The 18,324-nt window shown below is 35.2% G+C and overlaps 1 protein-coding gene across 3 annotated transcripts in view; it reads right to left on the bottom strand.

Moving 5' to 3' along the window:
* The window catches only part of SMC5 (structural maintenance of chromosomes 5), a 98,249-nt gene that overhangs the window by 23,138 nt on the left and 56,787 nt on the right, over positions 1-18,324 (bottom strand). For all 3 annotated transcript variants that reach the window (XM_045563647.1, XM_045563648.1, XM_045563649.1), the window contains 4 exons: positions 16,818-16,991; positions 16,548-16,717; positions 11,737-11,860; positions 11,181-11,303 (listed from right to left, as the gene is read on the bottom strand). In XM_045563647.1, the coding sequence (XP_045419603.1) occupies positions 11,181-11,303; positions 11,737-11,860; positions 16,548-16,717; positions 16,818-16,991 (591 nt within the window). The remainder of the gene's footprint in view (positions 1-11,180; positions 11,304-11,736; positions 11,861-16,547; positions 16,718-16,817; positions 16,992-18,324) is intronic.

Raw genomic sequence — 18,324 nt, 5'->3', positions numbered from 1 at the left:
TATGTCAACCTTCTTTTGTGAACTTATTTTCCCACGTTCAGGGTAAAAGACAAAATGGGAAGTGGTAGTAATAGTTCCTTAATGCAACCTGCTGTACTCAAAGGGACAAATAGGAAGAAAAAAAAAAAAAGATTTCTCCTTGGTTCAAAGGAAGCTGGATAGTAAGAACAGAAAAGAATGTTATAGGTAAATGGCAGCAAACGTGAGAAGAAAAAAGAGCAAGGAAAAGAGAAAGTGAACTACCATCCACCTACTCTTACTATACATTCTTCTTTTGCTCATCATTCTTGACTCTAAAATGTGTGGCTAATGACTATGGTCAGCAACAAACATTAAGTATGCAGCACAAGAAATAAAAGGACCTTAAAAAAAGGGCTGGTAAAACAATTATAAATAAAAAGCATGAGAAAGAACTTTCAAATCAACATATGAACAAGGGAAACAGAATGTTCTAAAATATTGCTGAGGAAATGCAAAATAGTCAGGGGTAGTATTAAGTAGGATTAGCGTGCAAAACCTTATTAAGGGGTGTGTGTATGTGTGTGTCAAGGAGGGGTGTTCTGGTTTCAAAAGTCCCAACGGACTCAGACTGACAAAAGTGAGAGAACAATATGGGAAAGATACAGAGGTAATGACAAGCAGTTGTAAGAAAACTATACTGGAACAGCCAACCAAAGTAAAAAAAAAGACTACAAATTGAGAATAGATATTAGAAGATTTCTGTAAAGCTTCACATCATGCATAATATTATAAAATTATAGAATTCTAAGCAGTGGAATATAAAAAATGAGACCAATTTTTCTGGCAGTTACATGAATACAAAATTGGTAAGAAGTGAGGCTACACTTCCTAGGACTTAGGGCCAAGACTTGGTAGTGGCCATGGCAGTTAGAAAGAGGTGAATTACGAACGTGGTGATGGCTGAATTGGGCAAAGGGCATGTAAAGAAAGGAACAAGGACTAAAGAGAATTAAAATGTGCTAAGTAAAGTTTCTCCAATTAACTTTAAAATTATGCAAATGAGTTAAGAAATTATGCATTATTAAAACATGATCAAAATAATACATGACTATATTATTTTCATTATAAAATAAAGTAAAATACTTGGCTATTTTTACTTTCTGGATAACAAAGATGAGCATTCAACTACAGGAACTGTAACTTTTAATTTGTTAGGATATATTTTAGCTTAGATATAGATGAAGTTGGTAAGAGGCTGAGAGGTAAAATTATTTCCAAGAACAAAATCTAGAGGGACAAGCAGTTAATCAGAAATTATTTCTCTGGGCAGTATTATGTGGCTGTCTTTGTAAAAAATCAATTAGTAATTCAAAGATTGAAAACAAAGCCCCTTCCCAGGAAATATTCCTACTCTCCTGAAACACAGCAGTCAGCTCTACTCAAAATAATATTTCTGCTACTACTAACAAAGTGGATTAGAAGAGAACACTACCCTGTCAGTTTGCACTAATCTCAGTACATCTATCTGAACTAAGGCAGTTGGAAAAGTATCTCTCACTATGTCTAGAGTGGCTTAAAGTTTAGCAGAGCACCTACTCCAAAGTCATTGATTTCATACTTCTGTAAACATGACACGAACAGACCATTTTCTTAAGTTCTCATTAACACTGATTTAAAAATAAAACTTCAGGCACCAGGATCAAATATTGTATTATGTGATTTTGGTTATTTAAAAGCCAAATATAGTAAAGCTCCACATAGTATCTGCATGATGGGTTAACTTCATCATGAAACCTTTTCTATAGCATCATTTCCTATACTTAACAATCACATTCATAAGCTCAATCAATAAAGTAACTTTAGCATGGGCTCTACAATTATTTAGCAACAGAACAGATGAGGAGCAGATGACATTCCCCACATGCCCATGAAACAAGCACTGACGAAGTTCTCCTCTGGTAGCTAGTTCCATATCCAGCTCTTCCACTCCCCACTCTCATTTGGGTCCTATCTTTGGTTTCTTTTTGCTGCATCACTTCTACCTATTTAGAATGACTATTGCTATTCCTTCTGCCTTTCTCCTTCCTTTTTTTCAGGGACGGGGGCAGGTTCCTTGCCTTCCACACTTCCATCTTGGGCTCAAAGTGAACCGAACTAACCAATCCTAGCATATCAAACCTAACCTTCAGCTCTGTTTGGCTATGTGTGTTTGTGCCTGCAATGCTCCTTGTTGCTTATCTGCTAGCAAAATTGTTTTTTTCCAGTTTCTTCTAGCTATAAGCTTTTTTAGGAAGCCAGAGGGTTTGAAGAAGCTGGCTTCAGAATAATAAGCTCTTACTCTACTCTGATTTAATCTTCCCATTCATCTGTGCAGTCTTATGTATATATTTCCTAAAACCTATTCTATGAGTATGCTTTCCACAAAAAGATATCACTATGTAGCTCACTTTTATGCAACAGGTATGTTTCTGAACTGTACAGTGAATCATGTACATAACAGTGCCAAAGAGCAGTAGACACCCTGGGGAAGTAGAAGAAAGGAAGGGGAAGGGTACAAGGGGACTTTGAATACATAAAGATGTTTAAAAATCTGCAACAAACATGGTAAAGCATTAACATTTGTTAAACAGGGGTAGTGAAAACATGGATATTATGTTACTCTTCATACTCCTGTATATGCTTAGTTTCATAATTAAAAATATTGGAAAAAAATACTTCAGTGAAACAAATGATAAAAGCCTAATTTTACTTGTGTACAACTTGATGAGCTTTGACAAATATGTACATGAGTAAAACCATCACCAGCAAGATAATAAACATATCGATCACCCTCAAAAGCTTTGTGCTTCTCTGTAATCCACCCCACTGTACCCTTCCCAGGCAACTACTGACTTGCTTTCTGTCACCAGGCACTCTGCATATTGTAGAATTTTATATAAATAGAATTATATAGTATATACTCTTTCCTGGTATGGTTTCTTTCACTCAGCATAACTGAGATTCATTTACGTTGTGCATCAGTAATTCATTTCTTTTCGTGGCAGAGTAATATTCCATTGTGTGGATGGATATACTACAACTTATTTAACCATTCAGCTATTGCTGGACATTTGTTTCATTTTTAGCTATTACAAAGAAAGCTGTTACCAATTTGTGTACTGGTCTTTCACAGACATATGCTTTCTTTTCTCTTGGGTAAATACTAGGAGAGAAATGACTAGACAACATGGCAGGTATACCATTAGCACTTAAACTCCCAAATGATTTTCTGAAGTGGTTACTTTAAATTCCCACCAGCAGTGTATGAGAGTTCCAGTTCCAAATCCTCACCAGCACTTTGGTATGGTGAGTCTTTTAAAGTCTTAGTCATTCTGGTGGGTCAATGGTGGTAGCTCATTATGGCTTTAATTCAAACTTCTCTACTAATAAAGTTGGGCATCTTTTCATGTGCTTATTTTCTATCCATATACTTTCTTCAGTATGTTGAAATCTTTTACCCACTTTTTAAAATTTTATTTATTTCAGCTCATCATGGGGGTACATAAGTTCAGGTTATATACAATGTCTGTGTCCCGCCCATACCCCTGAGTCAGAGCCTCAAGCGTGTCCATTCTCCAGACAGTGCGCCTGGCACTCACCATGTAGTCATACCTCCATCCCCTCCCCCCACCCCCCACCTTCCCGAGTCAGCACCCTCAAGCATGACCATTCCCCAGACGGTGCGCAACGCACTCATCATGTAGGCATACACCCAACCCCTCCCCCCACCCCCCTCTCAGTCTGATATCTAATTGGTACCCTTCCCCGATGTGCGTTTAGGTGATGATCAGGGAAACCAATTTTCTGGTGAGTACATGTGATGCTTGTTCTTCCATTCTTTGGATACTTCACTTAATATAATGGGTTCCAATTCTCTCCAGGAGAACCAAAGAGATGTCGTATCACCGCTATTTCTTATAGCTGAGTAATACTCCATGGTATACATGTACCACAGTTTACTAATCCATTCGTGGATTGATGGGCATTTGGGTTGTTTCCACATCTTTGCAATTGTGAATTGTTTTGCCCACTTTTTCACTGGGTTGTTGGTGGTTTTCTTTGTATTGATTGTTGTAAGAGTTCTTTTTATAGTATCTATCAGGGGTCAGAAAAATTTTTCTATGAAAGGCAAGTAAGTATTTTCATCTTCGAGGGCCATATAAACTGTCACATATTTTTGTGGTTTTTTTGTTTTAGCTCTTTAAAGAATGCAAAAACTGCTTTTAGCTCATAGGGACTTTACAAACAACCAATATACATATGTGGATCTACTTCTGGATTTTCTATTCTGTTCCACTGATCTATAGATATCTATTTGTACATAACTATACCTTGATTGTTGTAACTTTTTTATAAAAAGTGTTAAAATTAGTATGAATCCTATAACATCTTTTTCAAAGTTGTTTTTGTTCTTCTAAGTCCATTACATTTTAGAATAAGTTTGTCAATTTTTACTAGGAACTCTGCTGGGAATTTTATTGAACCTACAGATATGGAGAAGAATTGACATTTTAACAAATCCTAAATCTTCAATCCATGAACACAATCAGTGTACTTAATTTCTCTCAGCAAAGTTTCTCTCACCAAAATTTTGTAGCTTTCAGCACATAGTTCTTGCAAATATATCCCTAAGTATTTCATTTTTGATGCCATTGTAAAAGGTATTATTTTTACATTTCCATTTCCAACTGTTCATTAGATGGGGCCACAATTACTTTCTATGCATTGAACTTATATCCTGCCATCTTGCTACCTTTTCACTGATAGTTCCAGTAGATTTTTGCAGATTCCTTAAGATTTTTCACAGAGATGATCATTTATCTGAAATAGACAGGTTTCTTTTTTTCAGTCTGCATACCTTTGATTTCTTTTTCTTGCCTTTTTCCACAAGCTAGAACCTCAAGTACAATGTGGAACAGAAGTGGCAAGAGCGGGCATCTTCCTTGTTCCCAGTATAAGGGGAAAGTTTACAGTCTTTCACCACTGAATATGATATGAGGTGTTGGTTTCATACAGATGTCCTTTATCAGGTTATTGAAGTTTCCTTCAATTCCCAGTTGTAGAAAGCTTTTTATCATGAAAGGATGCTGCCTTTTTTGTCAAATGTTTTTTTCTGTATGTACCGAGATGATCTAGTTTTTCTGTTTGACTGTTATGATGAATTTCTAAATATTAAACCAATCTTGTATATCTGAGATGAAACTCACTTGGTTAGGATGTATTATCCTTTTTATATATTGTTAGATTTGATCTGCTAGTATTTTATGAAGAATTTTTGCATCTATGTTCATGAGAGATTTTCTTGTCTTTGGTTTTGATATCTGGTAATACTGGCCTCGTGCAATGAGTCAAGAAGTATTCCCTCTTCAACTTCTGGAAGACTTAGGATAGAACTGGTATTAATTCTTTAAATCCTTGGTAGAATTCACCAGTGGAAACACTGGAACTGAAGTTTTCTTTGTGGGAATGTTTTTAACTACAAATTCAATTTTTGAAGTAAAGATAAGGCTATTCTGGTTATCTATTTCTTCTTGAGTGACCTTTGATAGTTTCGTGTCTTTTAAGACTCTCTCCAAGCAGTAAGATGAAGCAATCATAGGGCTCACTTTGTTTTTTCCCTCTTCTTTCAGATGTACTGCCTGGCGTTCAATGTCTGAAAACCATTATTTCACATATTTTATCATATCTTTTAGCGGTTTAAAATGAAGAGGTAAACATGGTCCCTGTTATTTTATCATGGCAGATAATGGAAGCTTCACTTTTTACTATGGAAAATTTCAAACATATACAAAAGTAGAGAGAACAGTATAATAAACCTTCACATACCTATTACCCAGCTTCAGCAATTCTCAACTCATAACCAATACTGTCCCATCTACACTCCCTCCCTGCATGGGCCCCCTCCCTGTATGGCCCCCTCTCTGAATTATTCTGAAGCCATCCCAGATAGCCTATCATCTCCCTCATAAACATTACAACAATATATCTCTAAGAGAAAAAGACTTAAAGAAATCCATAACTATAAACTACTATCAAACCTAAAAATAGTATCAATAAATTCCAATACTATCAAATATTGAGCAAGTATTCAAATCTCCCTGTTTTTTCTAATTATTTTTTTTTTATAGTTGCTTTGTTTACATCAGGATCAAAATAAAATCTACACATCGTATTTGGATACTATGTTTCCCTTTTAACTTAGAGATTCCTCCTTCCATTTTTTCTTGAAATTTATTTTAGAAACTGCACTGTGCAATACAATAGGCACTAGGCACATGTGGACATAAAGCACTTAACATGTGGCTAGGGACTGAGAACCTGAATTCGGAATTTGAATTTAAATTAAAAACTGATACTTACTCAAGCTATTGGAAAATACTTGAAACAACTTGGGTATGTGAACCTACTTTTTCAACTATCAGTTTTATAAAATCAAAAGATAGATCAAGTATTTCTGATGAAAATTTACCATCTGACTTCAGGTGTGTCTTAAGTGTAAAATAAGGTATTTTGAAGACAGTATGAAAAGGAGGTATAAATAGCTCATTAATTTTTCAATACTGATTACAAGTTGAAATAATATTTTGGACTTACTGAGTTAAATGTGTTATTAAAATTAATTTGACCTATTTCTTTTTACTTTTTAAAATTTGGTCACTATAAAGTTTGTAATTATATATACAGCTTACATTGTATTTCTATTGGACAGTACTGAAGTAATTATTTGTCCTACAGCGTTCCTTACATTTGTCCTAGATTTTGCTGACTGTATTCCTGGGTGTCATTTAGTATATTTCTTACTTTCCTGTATTTACTATAAACTGGTAGTTTTATCATGCCTGTAATCCTAGCACTCTGGGAGGCAAAGGCGGGTCGATTGTTTGAGCTCAGGAGTTCGAGATCAGCCTGAGCAAGAGCGAGACCCCGTCTCCACAAAAAAAAAAAAGAAATTATATGGACAACTAAAAATATATATAGAAAAAATTAGCCAGGCATGGTGGCGCATGCCTATAGTCCCAGCTACTCAGGAGGCTGAGGCAGGAGGATTGCTTGAGCCCAGGAGTTTGAGGTTGCTGTGAGCCAGGCTGATGCCACGGCACTCTAGCCAGGGCAACAGAGTGAGATTCTGTCTCAATAAATAAATAAATAAATAAAAATAAAAATAAAAATAAACTGGTAGTTTTAGAGCAGCAGTTCTCAACTGGGGCATTTTTCTCCCCAGGGTACATCTGGCAATGTCTGGAGAAATTTTTGGTTGTAGCTATTGGCAGCTAACAGGTAGAGGCCAAGGATGCTACTAAATACAATTCTATAATGCACAGGACAGCCTCCCACAAAAAAATTATCTAGTTTAAGATGTCAATAATACTGAGGTTGAGATATCCTGTTCTTAAGACTTACTCAGATTAAAATTTGATTTTTTCACAAGATTACTCCACAGGCTGTGGTGTGTCTTTTCATCAGGATACATATAAATATCTGGCTGCCTTTTTATGATGTAACAGCTAATGTGCTACATTGATTCATTAGCAGCTGCAAAGTGGTGATATTCTAAAGGATATAATTCCTTATTAGCTAAATTACTTCTGTAAAGAGAAACTTTCCCTCACCATTTATTTGTTTATTTTAAGTAAGAGTCACATAGCAAAGGCAGGATAAATGTGAAATTCTCTCTTTATAGACACCATTTTTCAAAATAATGAGCTGGTACCCTAATATTCTCCAAAGTGGCCAATATTATTTTATCTTATTATCATTATAAATTTATAGATTTAGATATTTTTGATATGTTTCCATCTATTATGCCTTCATCCATGGCCAGGAGGAGATTCTTTATATAGGCTCCTGGGTCTTTTTAATAACCAAGTCATCTTTGATAATTTCTTTGCTCTCTGGTATCATAAGATGATTGAGGCTAAACTTACATACACATTTCTTTCCTTGGACCTGAAATCAGCCATTTCTCCAACGGGCCATTTTAGCAGAAAATAGTATTGAGGCCACAATCTAGGTAGACAGAGCTAGGAAATGTTTTCTTTTTTAAAGAAAATATATTAGGAGTTCATTCTGATATTTACAATTCAAATGAAAATGTCAAGGTTTTTATTATCTTGTTTTATATTTGAATCTCTTTTCTCTTATGATGAAAATATTAATGCCATTAACATAATTTCTTAGTTGCTTTATCCTGTATTTTCAAAGTAACATTACAAATATTATTTACACTATGATTACTGAAAACAGTAAGAGTTTTCTTTGCAATACGTTTTGTCCTTAGAATCAAATTACTGTTTTAAAGTCATTTCAATAATTTTTCTCTGTGAGGCCATACTGTTAACTCAAAACAGTCAGATGCGGTTTGTTTCATTTTGCTTTCGCTAAGTTTGCCTTTAAAAAAATGTTAACACATTGACTGCCATGTAAGCTGTATTTAACTCAGGCTCTAGTTCTGAGTCCAGGGCCTTGTGAAGCAAAACCCTGCAGTTGGTTCTTGAAAATCTTATTTGTTGATGTTCTTATTGTTATAATTAATATTGACAATTTAATTCTAAAAACGTGGATTGTGCTATATATAACTCATGCACAGAAAACAATAAAAAATAGCAAATTAGAAAGGATCATTTTGTTTTAATAAAACACTGTGGCCCCAGGAAAAAAATTTTTTTTTTCTCGTGTGGCAACGTGTTAATTTTCTTTTGTAGGCAGATGGTTCCAAAGCAGGAAAAAAATAAGATCTGTTTAGATGAGCATAGCTTTTAACCTTGTCTTCTCCCACCCCCATGAACAATTTAAAAAGCAGATTCTAGTTTATCACTGTAATTTTTAAATAAGCAGATAGTTATCACTTCCCTTGATCCTTTCTTGTAAAATGGTAACATATTATACATACTTTTCTCCTCTTCCTTTTTCCACCTAACAATGTATATTAGGTATCACTCTATAGCAGGACACAAAGATATGCAAGCTTTCTTTTATATTTCCATTTGCCTGGTTTACCTCTGCCCATCTATTTATTTAGCAGCTTTCATGAGGTATAATTTATATACCATAAAATTTACTCATTTTAAGTGTGCATTTCAATGCTTGTTAGTAAATTTACAGAGCTGTGTAATCATTACCATAGTCCAATTTTACATTTCTATCACCCCCAAAATCCCTTGTACCATTCATGCTTTTATTTTAAACTTTTCTGAATCTTTTTTTAGATGTAACTCTCAAATTCTGCAAGTGTTAGAACTTACTTCCACAAATTCTTTAATAGATGAATTATATCCATTTACATTTGGTAATATGATTGATGTTTAGCCTTAGTTCTGCCATTATTCTATGTCATATTTATTTATATGTCTCATATTTGTAAATAAAATACCTAGTTTTTAGCTATGGGATCTGTTTTATTGCACCATCCACCTCCTGTCTTTATATATCTTTTTGGTATTTAGGAAGTCTTCTAAAGGTTATCTTTACGCAAATACTATATATAATATCCTCGTGTCCTTAATAACTTTTTTGTAGGATACTATTACCTCCTCACTATAAATAATATTGAAATTCTCCCACATCTTCCTCCTCTAAGGCCTCCAATTTGAAGTGATATCCTTTTATTTCCTGGTAATGCTTACAGGACAATCAGTAAATATATCCTACATTACTTATATTGTTTCCCCTCTTCCATTTTCAGAGAATTGTGTTTTAGCTACACTGTCAGACTTATAACCATATAGTATATATTTTACTATCTCCTTTAACTATCACATAGCTCTAATTCTCCTCACTAAGTTTTGTTCTGTGAAGGAGTTTCACTTAGTCTGAGAGAGTTCAGGGCTAGATCACCCCAATACGAGCTGACCTCTCTGGAGTCTATAAGGTTGTTCCCAGTTTCAGCTGCTCTCAAATTGATCTGCTGCACTGGACTTTCTCTGCACCTAATGGGGCCTCCTCCCTTTAGAGATGAGTACCTGTTGGCAACTGGATTTTGGGGTTCTCTGAGCCTTCCCCTGCTACCCTTGATACCACACTACTCTTGATGCTGCTGCTGATTTACCTCACCCACTTGTATTTTGGAGTTCACAGGTGTTGTACAATAAAGAATTTGACAGGTCTTTGTTGCCGGTTCCTCTAAGGCCCTTGGAATTGAATAATAGGAGGGTCTTTGTTAGTCATGAGCCCCTTGGATTACCCATGAGTTTATGCTAAGGATATGACTCAGGATGGGGGTAGAAAATGCCAGAAAGACCAACTGTATGATTAGAGGGTTGGGTCTCTGAACCATATGAGAACAGCTCAATTTCCCAAACTCCAGGGAGGGGAGGTGGAAATCGAGCTTAACCACACAAGGAATGATTCAATCAGTAAGAACACTAAGTACTGAAGCTTGGTGGAGATTCCTGATTGGTGAACATACAGATGTGTCAGGAGGATGATGCGCCCTGATTCCACAGGAAAAGAGTACAAAAACTCTGTGTTCAAGATCCCCACCCCCCCCCCAGACCTTGTCCTATGTCTCTTCATTTGGCTAGTCCTGTTTTGTAGCCTTTAAAATAAAACTATCATCATAAATATAGTGTTTTCCTAAATTCTGAGTCAGCCCAGCAAATTATTAAACCTGAGAAGGTCATGGGAACCCCTGAATTTGTAGTAAGAAGTGCAGGTGGCCTGGGGACAATGAATTTGTAGTCAGTGTCCAAGGAAGGGCAGTCTTGTTGGAAACTGTGCCCTTACGTTGTACAGTTTGACACTAACTACAGATGGTTAGCATCAGAATAGTATTGCAGTACATAAATAAGGATACCCTGAAACTTAGTTTTGCTGTGTATGTTATCCATGGGTTTGTTGTTATATTATCCTAGTTGCTCTTCTATTTTGGGGACAGGATTTTGGAGATTCAAATGCTATGCCACTACCACCTTGTTGCCAGTTCTCCTTTGGGTTTTAAGTTAATGTGGTATATCACATTTCCTCTCCTCCACCCACTATTTCCATATTTATCATTTCACGGTCATATATTAACAAAAGATTAAATTGCTGAAGTCATTCAGCCACTCTAGCAAGATGCATTAAATTTGTAAATTAAATAGTATACAACAAACTACATATTGCAAATGATGATACATAATATATATTTTCAAACTGGCCTGAGGCTGGAAACCCAAAATAAAAAATAAAGGCAAAAGTCTTACCTCTGTGAGACGTAGTTGTGAAGATGCAGCCATGTAATCTGATTCTAATTTGTTCTTCTCAGAGATTACTGTAGTATTTTGAAGAATTAAATCTACTTTTTGTATATGCAAAGAAGTACAAATCTAGGAACAAAAATCCCTAATAGTTTAGTTTTTATGTTACTTATGTTTTAGAACTAAGAAAAATAATATAGTTTATTTTTTAAAACAAAATTCTAAACCATGAAAAGATAATTTTTCTATTGTGACTGACACCTGTCATATAGTTCTTACAAGTTTTTAAAAGGTGTTTTCCTGTGTATTTATTAGAGTCATCTGGGATAAAATAATTTAGCTTACTGAACGCTTAAATTTTAATCTATTTATCATTACCCACAGAGAAAATGTCAAGCAATTGAGCAAGCTGAAACTGATAAAAATCTCTTGCTTATATAATTGAAGTGTGAAAAACCTTAACCAAAAACCTTTCCTCCAATAAAGCCCTCTGAAGATTTTACTATCTTGTCTTGTCTACCTGCTATTTTAAAAAATGACTAAAATTAAGAAAACGCTTTACCTTTATTAGGCTTGTTAATTCGGTAACAAGTTTTGCTTTTTGAGTATTTATTTCTTTGATTTTGGTACTCGCTTTTCGCTCTTCCTCTTCAAGGTTACAAGTATCCTGTTCCATCAGCTTTAAACTGTATGACACATATAATGATGTAAAAATCAGAGTTAAACTCAATGAGCCAAAATCTTTAGGTCTCCTATGGTTTTCTGGGATGTACTCAGCAATGCTTTACAGATAAACTACTAGCTCCTAGCTTAAACAATCATTTAGTGCAATTTGTCAGGATCAAAAGTATTTGTTGAGATATATCATGTGCCCAGCATAGTCTAGGTAATGCTAGTGCTAATGATGTAGAATTTGGAGTCAGAAAGATGGCTTTGAACTTCATCTTTGCCACTCACTAATAAGTAGTATAACTGGACAAATTACTTGTCTGAGCTTTTCAGTTTCCTCATTTGTAAAATGAAGATAATAGTAATATTTTCCCCATACGGCTGTGGTGAAGATTAAAAAAAGTAATACACGTAACACAATTAGTATAGTACCTGGCCAACAACTGATCAATTAATATGTTATTACTGTTGTTATTAATATTGCTTATAAAAAACAGTCCCTTCCTTTCAGGAACTTAAGTGAGGAGAGTTGATTAATAGGTAAAAAAACAAAATGAAAAGACAACACAACAATCCTAAAAGTTAATACCATGCTATTTCAAAGATGGTGAAAGCTCAGAGAAGTTCAGTAAGTTACCTAAGATCATAGATATTAAGTGATAAGATATGTCTGACATCAAAGTCCATGTTCTTTCCACTATACCACATTGCCTCCAGGGAGGAAGAACAAAGGACAGAAGCAATAATAAACAAGCATGAACAAGGTCAGTAGATGTAGACAGTGGCCTGAATGGTTCATGGAAGAGTATGTTGGGGAAGGTAGAGAGGTTAAGTTGGAATGGGTAGAGTGAAACAAGATTTTATATAATCATAAAAGCTAGTCTAAAGGAGAGTAGTGTTTAATTAAATTTCGTGTAGTAATGGTAGGAAGCCACAACGAATACTCTCGAATGGGGTAGGAACATGCAAAGAAGGTAAGTTTTGCAAGTCTTCTGGATGAACTGATTGGAGAGAGGACGAGTCAGGGAGAAACCACTAACCAAGTCACCACTGCAGTAGTCCAAAGCGAATGAAGGCAGGTATGAGATAGTGGGATGGTAATGAGTATGAAAAGTCATTTCACCGCAAAAATCAATATTATTTTAAGAAGAGAAGGTTTAGTTTTAGATAATAGGTCCAATGCAGCAGTTGCACAGTAAAGTTTAAGTGTTTTGTAGATGATTGAAGACAGCAATGAAGCAAAGGGCTCTAGTTAAAAAAAAGGTGTAAAGTTGGAAAAAATTCTAGGAAACTACATTAAATAGACCTTGCTTTAAGCACCCAAGGTACATTATTGATTTGTAAAATAAAAGTTGACAGGCAATTGTTTGCGTTAAAAAAAGATTAACAAAAATGAACAAATTTTTCTAATGCATTTCAAATACGACTCCATTTATGAAGGTGTTTAGGAATACATACTATATAGGTCAACGTAAACTTTTATTCAAGGCAATGAGCTATTATTTATTACTAAAGATTGATCATGTTACTAATCTCTGTATCTTTATTCTACAGGTAAGAGTTAAAAGAGCAATAACAACAAAAAGGTCTGGGCTGTGTCACTGGTAGGATATGGAAAAAATCTTGAAACTGGAAACCATGTTCTTTTCCCCTAGACTTGACGTCTTAAAGCTTTTATCCCATCTTATATATTCCAGTTTCTACAAAATATCTAAATTCAAAACAAAGTTATAATCAGTTCTGAGAATGGTTGCCCGCATACCGACAGGAAGCTAGTTTTTCTTTTAGAAAGGACTTTTGATAATATTCACATTTTGTATAAAATTTTGTGGAATATGTGACCATTAAGGCCAGGCAAACATAATCCTAACTGCAAGAAGGGAGACTGCAATTGAGTGAGATAAACCTTCAGGAGCTCAATCTGTTCTGTGAAAAGCAGCATAACCTCTTACCTCCCTATTATCATCTCTCAGAACTGGTGAGAAAACAGCCTAGTTTGATAATTTTCTTCCTATACCTTTTCCTCCCCTCTCCTGCCATTCTGAACTCAATGGACATATTCTTTTGGCTATTCATCTAGGGCAGTGGTTCTTTCCCCTTCTTCACCTTTTTTTTTTTTTTTTTTTTCCGGAGAGAGGGACTTGCTCTGTCACTTAGGCTGGAGTGCAGTAGCATGGTCATAACTCCCTGTAACCTCAAACTCCTGGGCTGAAGTGATTCTCCTGCCTCAGCTTCCTGAGTAGCTGGGATTATAGGCACACGCCACCATACATGGTTAGTTTTTTACTATTTTATTTTTTGTAGACATGTTGCTCAGGTTGGTCTCAAACTCCTGGCCCCAAGCAATCCTGCCTTGGCCTCTCACAGTGCTGGTATAATAGGTCTGAGCTACTACACCTGGCCTTTGGGTAGTAGTTCTTGAAATATGGTCTGCAGACCTCTGGGGATACCCGAAACCATTTCAGGGGGTCTATGAGGTAAAAACAATTTTCATGCTAATAATAAGATATCATTTGCCTTCCTCACCATAAGGACATTTGCACTGGTGGTATAAAAGCAATGGTGAGTAAAAAATGCTAATGCTTTAGAATGAATCAAGGTAGTAGCACCGAAGTGTACTAGTCATTAGATTTTTCACTGCTATGCACTGAAATTTTTAAAAATGCCAAATTCACTTAAGAATGTCCCTGAAGCAGTAAAAATTAAATATTAAATCTCAATATCCTGAGTATATGCCTTTTTAATATTTTATGGGATGATATAGGGAGTACACAGTATAGTCACCCTTTGGTATCCATGGGAAATTGGTTCCAGGACCCCCAGGGATACCAAAATCCATGGATGCTCAAGTCCCTTATATAAAATGGTGTAGTATTTCCACATAACCTATGCACATCCACCTGTGTACTTTCAATCACTTCTAGATTATTTATAATACCTAATACAGGGCTGGGCGCAGTGGCTCAGACCTGTAATCCTAGCACTCTGGGAGGCCGAGGAGGGAGGATCGCTCGAGGTCAGTCAGGAGTTCGAGAACAGCCTAAGCAAGAGTGAGACTCCGTCTCTACTAAAAAAATAGAAAGAAATTAGCTGGACAACTAAAAATATACAGAAAAAATTAGCTGGGCATGGTGGTACATACCTGTAGTCCCAGCTACTGAGGAGGCTGAGGCAGAAGGATTGCTTAAGCCTAGGAGTTTGAGGTTGTTGTGAGCTAGGCTGATGCCACGGCACTCTACCTGGACAACAGAATGAGACTCTGTCGCCAAAAAAAAAAAAAAAACCCTAATACAATGTAAATACTATGTAAATAGTTGTTATACAGTATTCTTTAAGGAATAATTATAAGAAAAAAAATCTGTACATGTACAGATGTAACCATCCATTTTTTCCTGAATATTTTCATATTATGTAATAAAATGTGTCAATATTTGAAAGATCTATGCAACTTGGTGAACAAATATTTTCCAAATGACCAATGCATGATGTAACAAAATCATGAGTAAAAGACTATCTGAAGTACAACAGATTTTAACGTAATAGGGTACACAAGTTCACTGACAGGATTTCAGATTCCATATTCCAAGTGAACTTTTTACACATTGGCAAATTTTGATATAGTATTAAAGAAGAATATCCACAATTATCTAAAATGTCTATTAAAATACTCTTCTCTTTTCCAACTACTTATCTTTTTTTTTTTTTTGAAACAATCTTGTTCTGTCGCCCTGGCCACAGAACAGTGGCGTCATCACAGCTCACTGCAACCTCAAACTCCTGGGCTCAAGTAATCCTCTTGCCTCAGCCTCCTGAGTAGCTGGGACTACAGGTGCACACCACCACACCCAGCTAATTTTTCTATTTTTTGTGGAGACAGGGTCTCGCTCTTGCTCAGGCTGGTCTCGAACTCCTGAGCTCAAGCTACCCTCCCACCTTGGCCGCCAACTACATATCAACATGAAGCCAGATTGTCTTCATGTTCAACCAGAACATCTCACAAGAGACTGAATACAGAAGTAGATAGGAAAAATCTGCTAACTTCAACTAAAGAAATGTGCAAAAATGTAAAACAATGCTGCTCTTCACATTAAATTTATTTTGTTTGCAAACTAGTTATTTTTAATCAATTTTTAAGAGATGGGGTCCCACTATGTTGCCCAGGCTGGAGTGCAGTGACTATTCACAGACACAATCATAGCCTACTACAGCCTTGAACTTCTTGGTTCCAGTGATCCTCCTGCTTCAGCCTCCCAGTAGCTGGGACTGCAGGCAAAGACCACCATATGTGACTATTTTTAGTAAATTTTTATGTTAACATATGATGGGTTTGTTACTTTTTAAATGAATTGATAAATATTTTAAACATTCTCAGTTTTAATTTATGGTATGGTAAATATTAATAGATATAATTCATATTAGCAAAACTTCTTCAGGGTCTGCATTAATTTTTAAGCATGTAAAGGGCTCCAGAGACTGGAACAGCTGATCAGGGAACAGAAAAACTCACACAACACTTAGGATTCATCTCCCTTTGCCCTGTGGACTAAAATTGTGTTTTGGGTAGTAAGAGCAAAGCTTTAGAGAAAAATTACTACAAAGCATGCTTGTGGGAACTGTGTTGTTGCTACAAGGTATAATTAATAATCTCTCACACAGCACTTTATGCTCCTCCACCCTCAGCCCCACAAATAGGCTAAAACATACCTTCCTAGTTTAGAACTAATTTTTTGTTCCAGTTGTCTTTTCTTGGTTTTTCTTTCAAGAAGTTCCTTCTTCTTTTGTCTAAGTTCATTGTCTTTATATTCTAGATGTCTGCTTGTCTCACGTAAGGCAATCAACCCTGATTCCACTGCTTGCAATTTTCTGTTAATTTCCTATGAAATAGTCAAAATTGTTAACATATTTTAAAAACAGTTCTAGTTAAAGTATTAGAAATCCAGTTAATGTTCTAACATTCAAATCTAATTAACTAACCTTTAGCTGTTCTTCTAAGTGTCTTCTTTGCTCTAGATCCACAGTGACTGTGAGAAACTGGGCTACTTTTAGAGATGTGTTACTAGAAATAACTTTGTTTGAATAAAAAGACGTTTTCACCACATACTTTTCTTCTGCTGTATAAATTTGTTTTAATCGGGTTTCTTGTATTACCTACAAATGTAAAACAAGTATTAACACACATCTAATACTACATACATGTTTTAAAGGACTAAAGAATTAAAAATACAGACCAAGTGAAACTTGGAAGATCAAAATATACTAGATACATTATCATTTTTTTCACCTATCCAAAAACATCTCAAAAAAGGTGGCTGATACATTTCAGGTCAATATTTTGTAAAACACCATCAAGGAAGAGAGAATTAGAAGAAAACTAGAACAACTAGCAAAGTCAGTTATATTTCACTATACAACCTCTCCCAAGTAAGTATATTTCTGGAGCTTTGTTATATCTAAAGAAGAGATACCAAGAACCAGGTATCCCCAAAATTGAACTGCACTATCTCAGGTTAAGTTGGTTGCTTTCCCCTCCACTCAGTTATACTGTTTAAAGATAAATAGTCTTATACTGAGTTCCTGTATATTTGGGAGAATACTCAAATGAATCATTGTTCATAGATTTCAAAATATTGTTTTGTATTTTTGCTTTTTGAGATCTTTTCTCTCAAAACATAGGTTTCATAAACTAAAATACATTCTAAATACCATATTATTATTAGATATATTTTCTGTATATTTACAAAGAATAGGCTGTTATAATGAAGTTTTTCCCCAATCTTTAAAGGTTCATAACCACTAAGCTTGTGGCTTATTTCCCTCCAGAAGTTTATAGTCTAAGACATGTTTAAAAACATTTAGTCAGCAGAGTATAAATAGGCATCCTAAATCCTGAATAATTTGGAATAAAGGGATAGACTAGATGAGGTTAGTCTATCCAACTAGACTATCTAACTCATAAAAATGAGTTTTAAACTGAATTTGAACTGACAGAGATAGTGAAGGAAGGACACTTCCAGTAAAAAGGACAGCTAAGATGGTCAGCAGACAATTTAACCAAAGGGGAGAGTCTTAGAAATTAATGAGAGAACAACTCCATGAATAGGGTACAATCACTGTTAGGGAACCTAAAATTTTAAGATTTGATAATAAAGCAAAACACACACTAAAGAATATCTTTTTATTCTAAAAAAGAAATCTAGCCATTATTGCCATTATCCAGACACGAAATAAACAGGATTGAGGATGTAATAAAGGCAGTAAATTTCCTCAAAATGTTTGTATCTTCTAAAAGATGGCCAAGATAATGCCAGGGGCTTTACCAGGTGCTTGAAATACTTCCTAACTTGGCTTTACCTATATACACATATCTGAAAAGTATATCATCATAATTTAAAGTATTTATATACAATGTAACACTGAGTCGGGCATTGTGACAATAAGGTATAAGAAACATTTAATGTGTTCAAGAATTTTAAAAGTCATT

The sequence above is a fragment of the Lemur catta genome, chromosome 10 (genome assembly GCF_020740605.2).
Source record: "Lemur catta isolate mLemCat1 chromosome 10, mLemCat1.pri, whole genome shotgun sequence".
Lineage (NCBI taxonomy): Eukaryota > Metazoa > Chordata > Mammalia > Primates > Lemuridae > Lemur > Lemur catta.
This window is presented reverse-complemented; position numbering and strand designations above follow the sequence as displayed.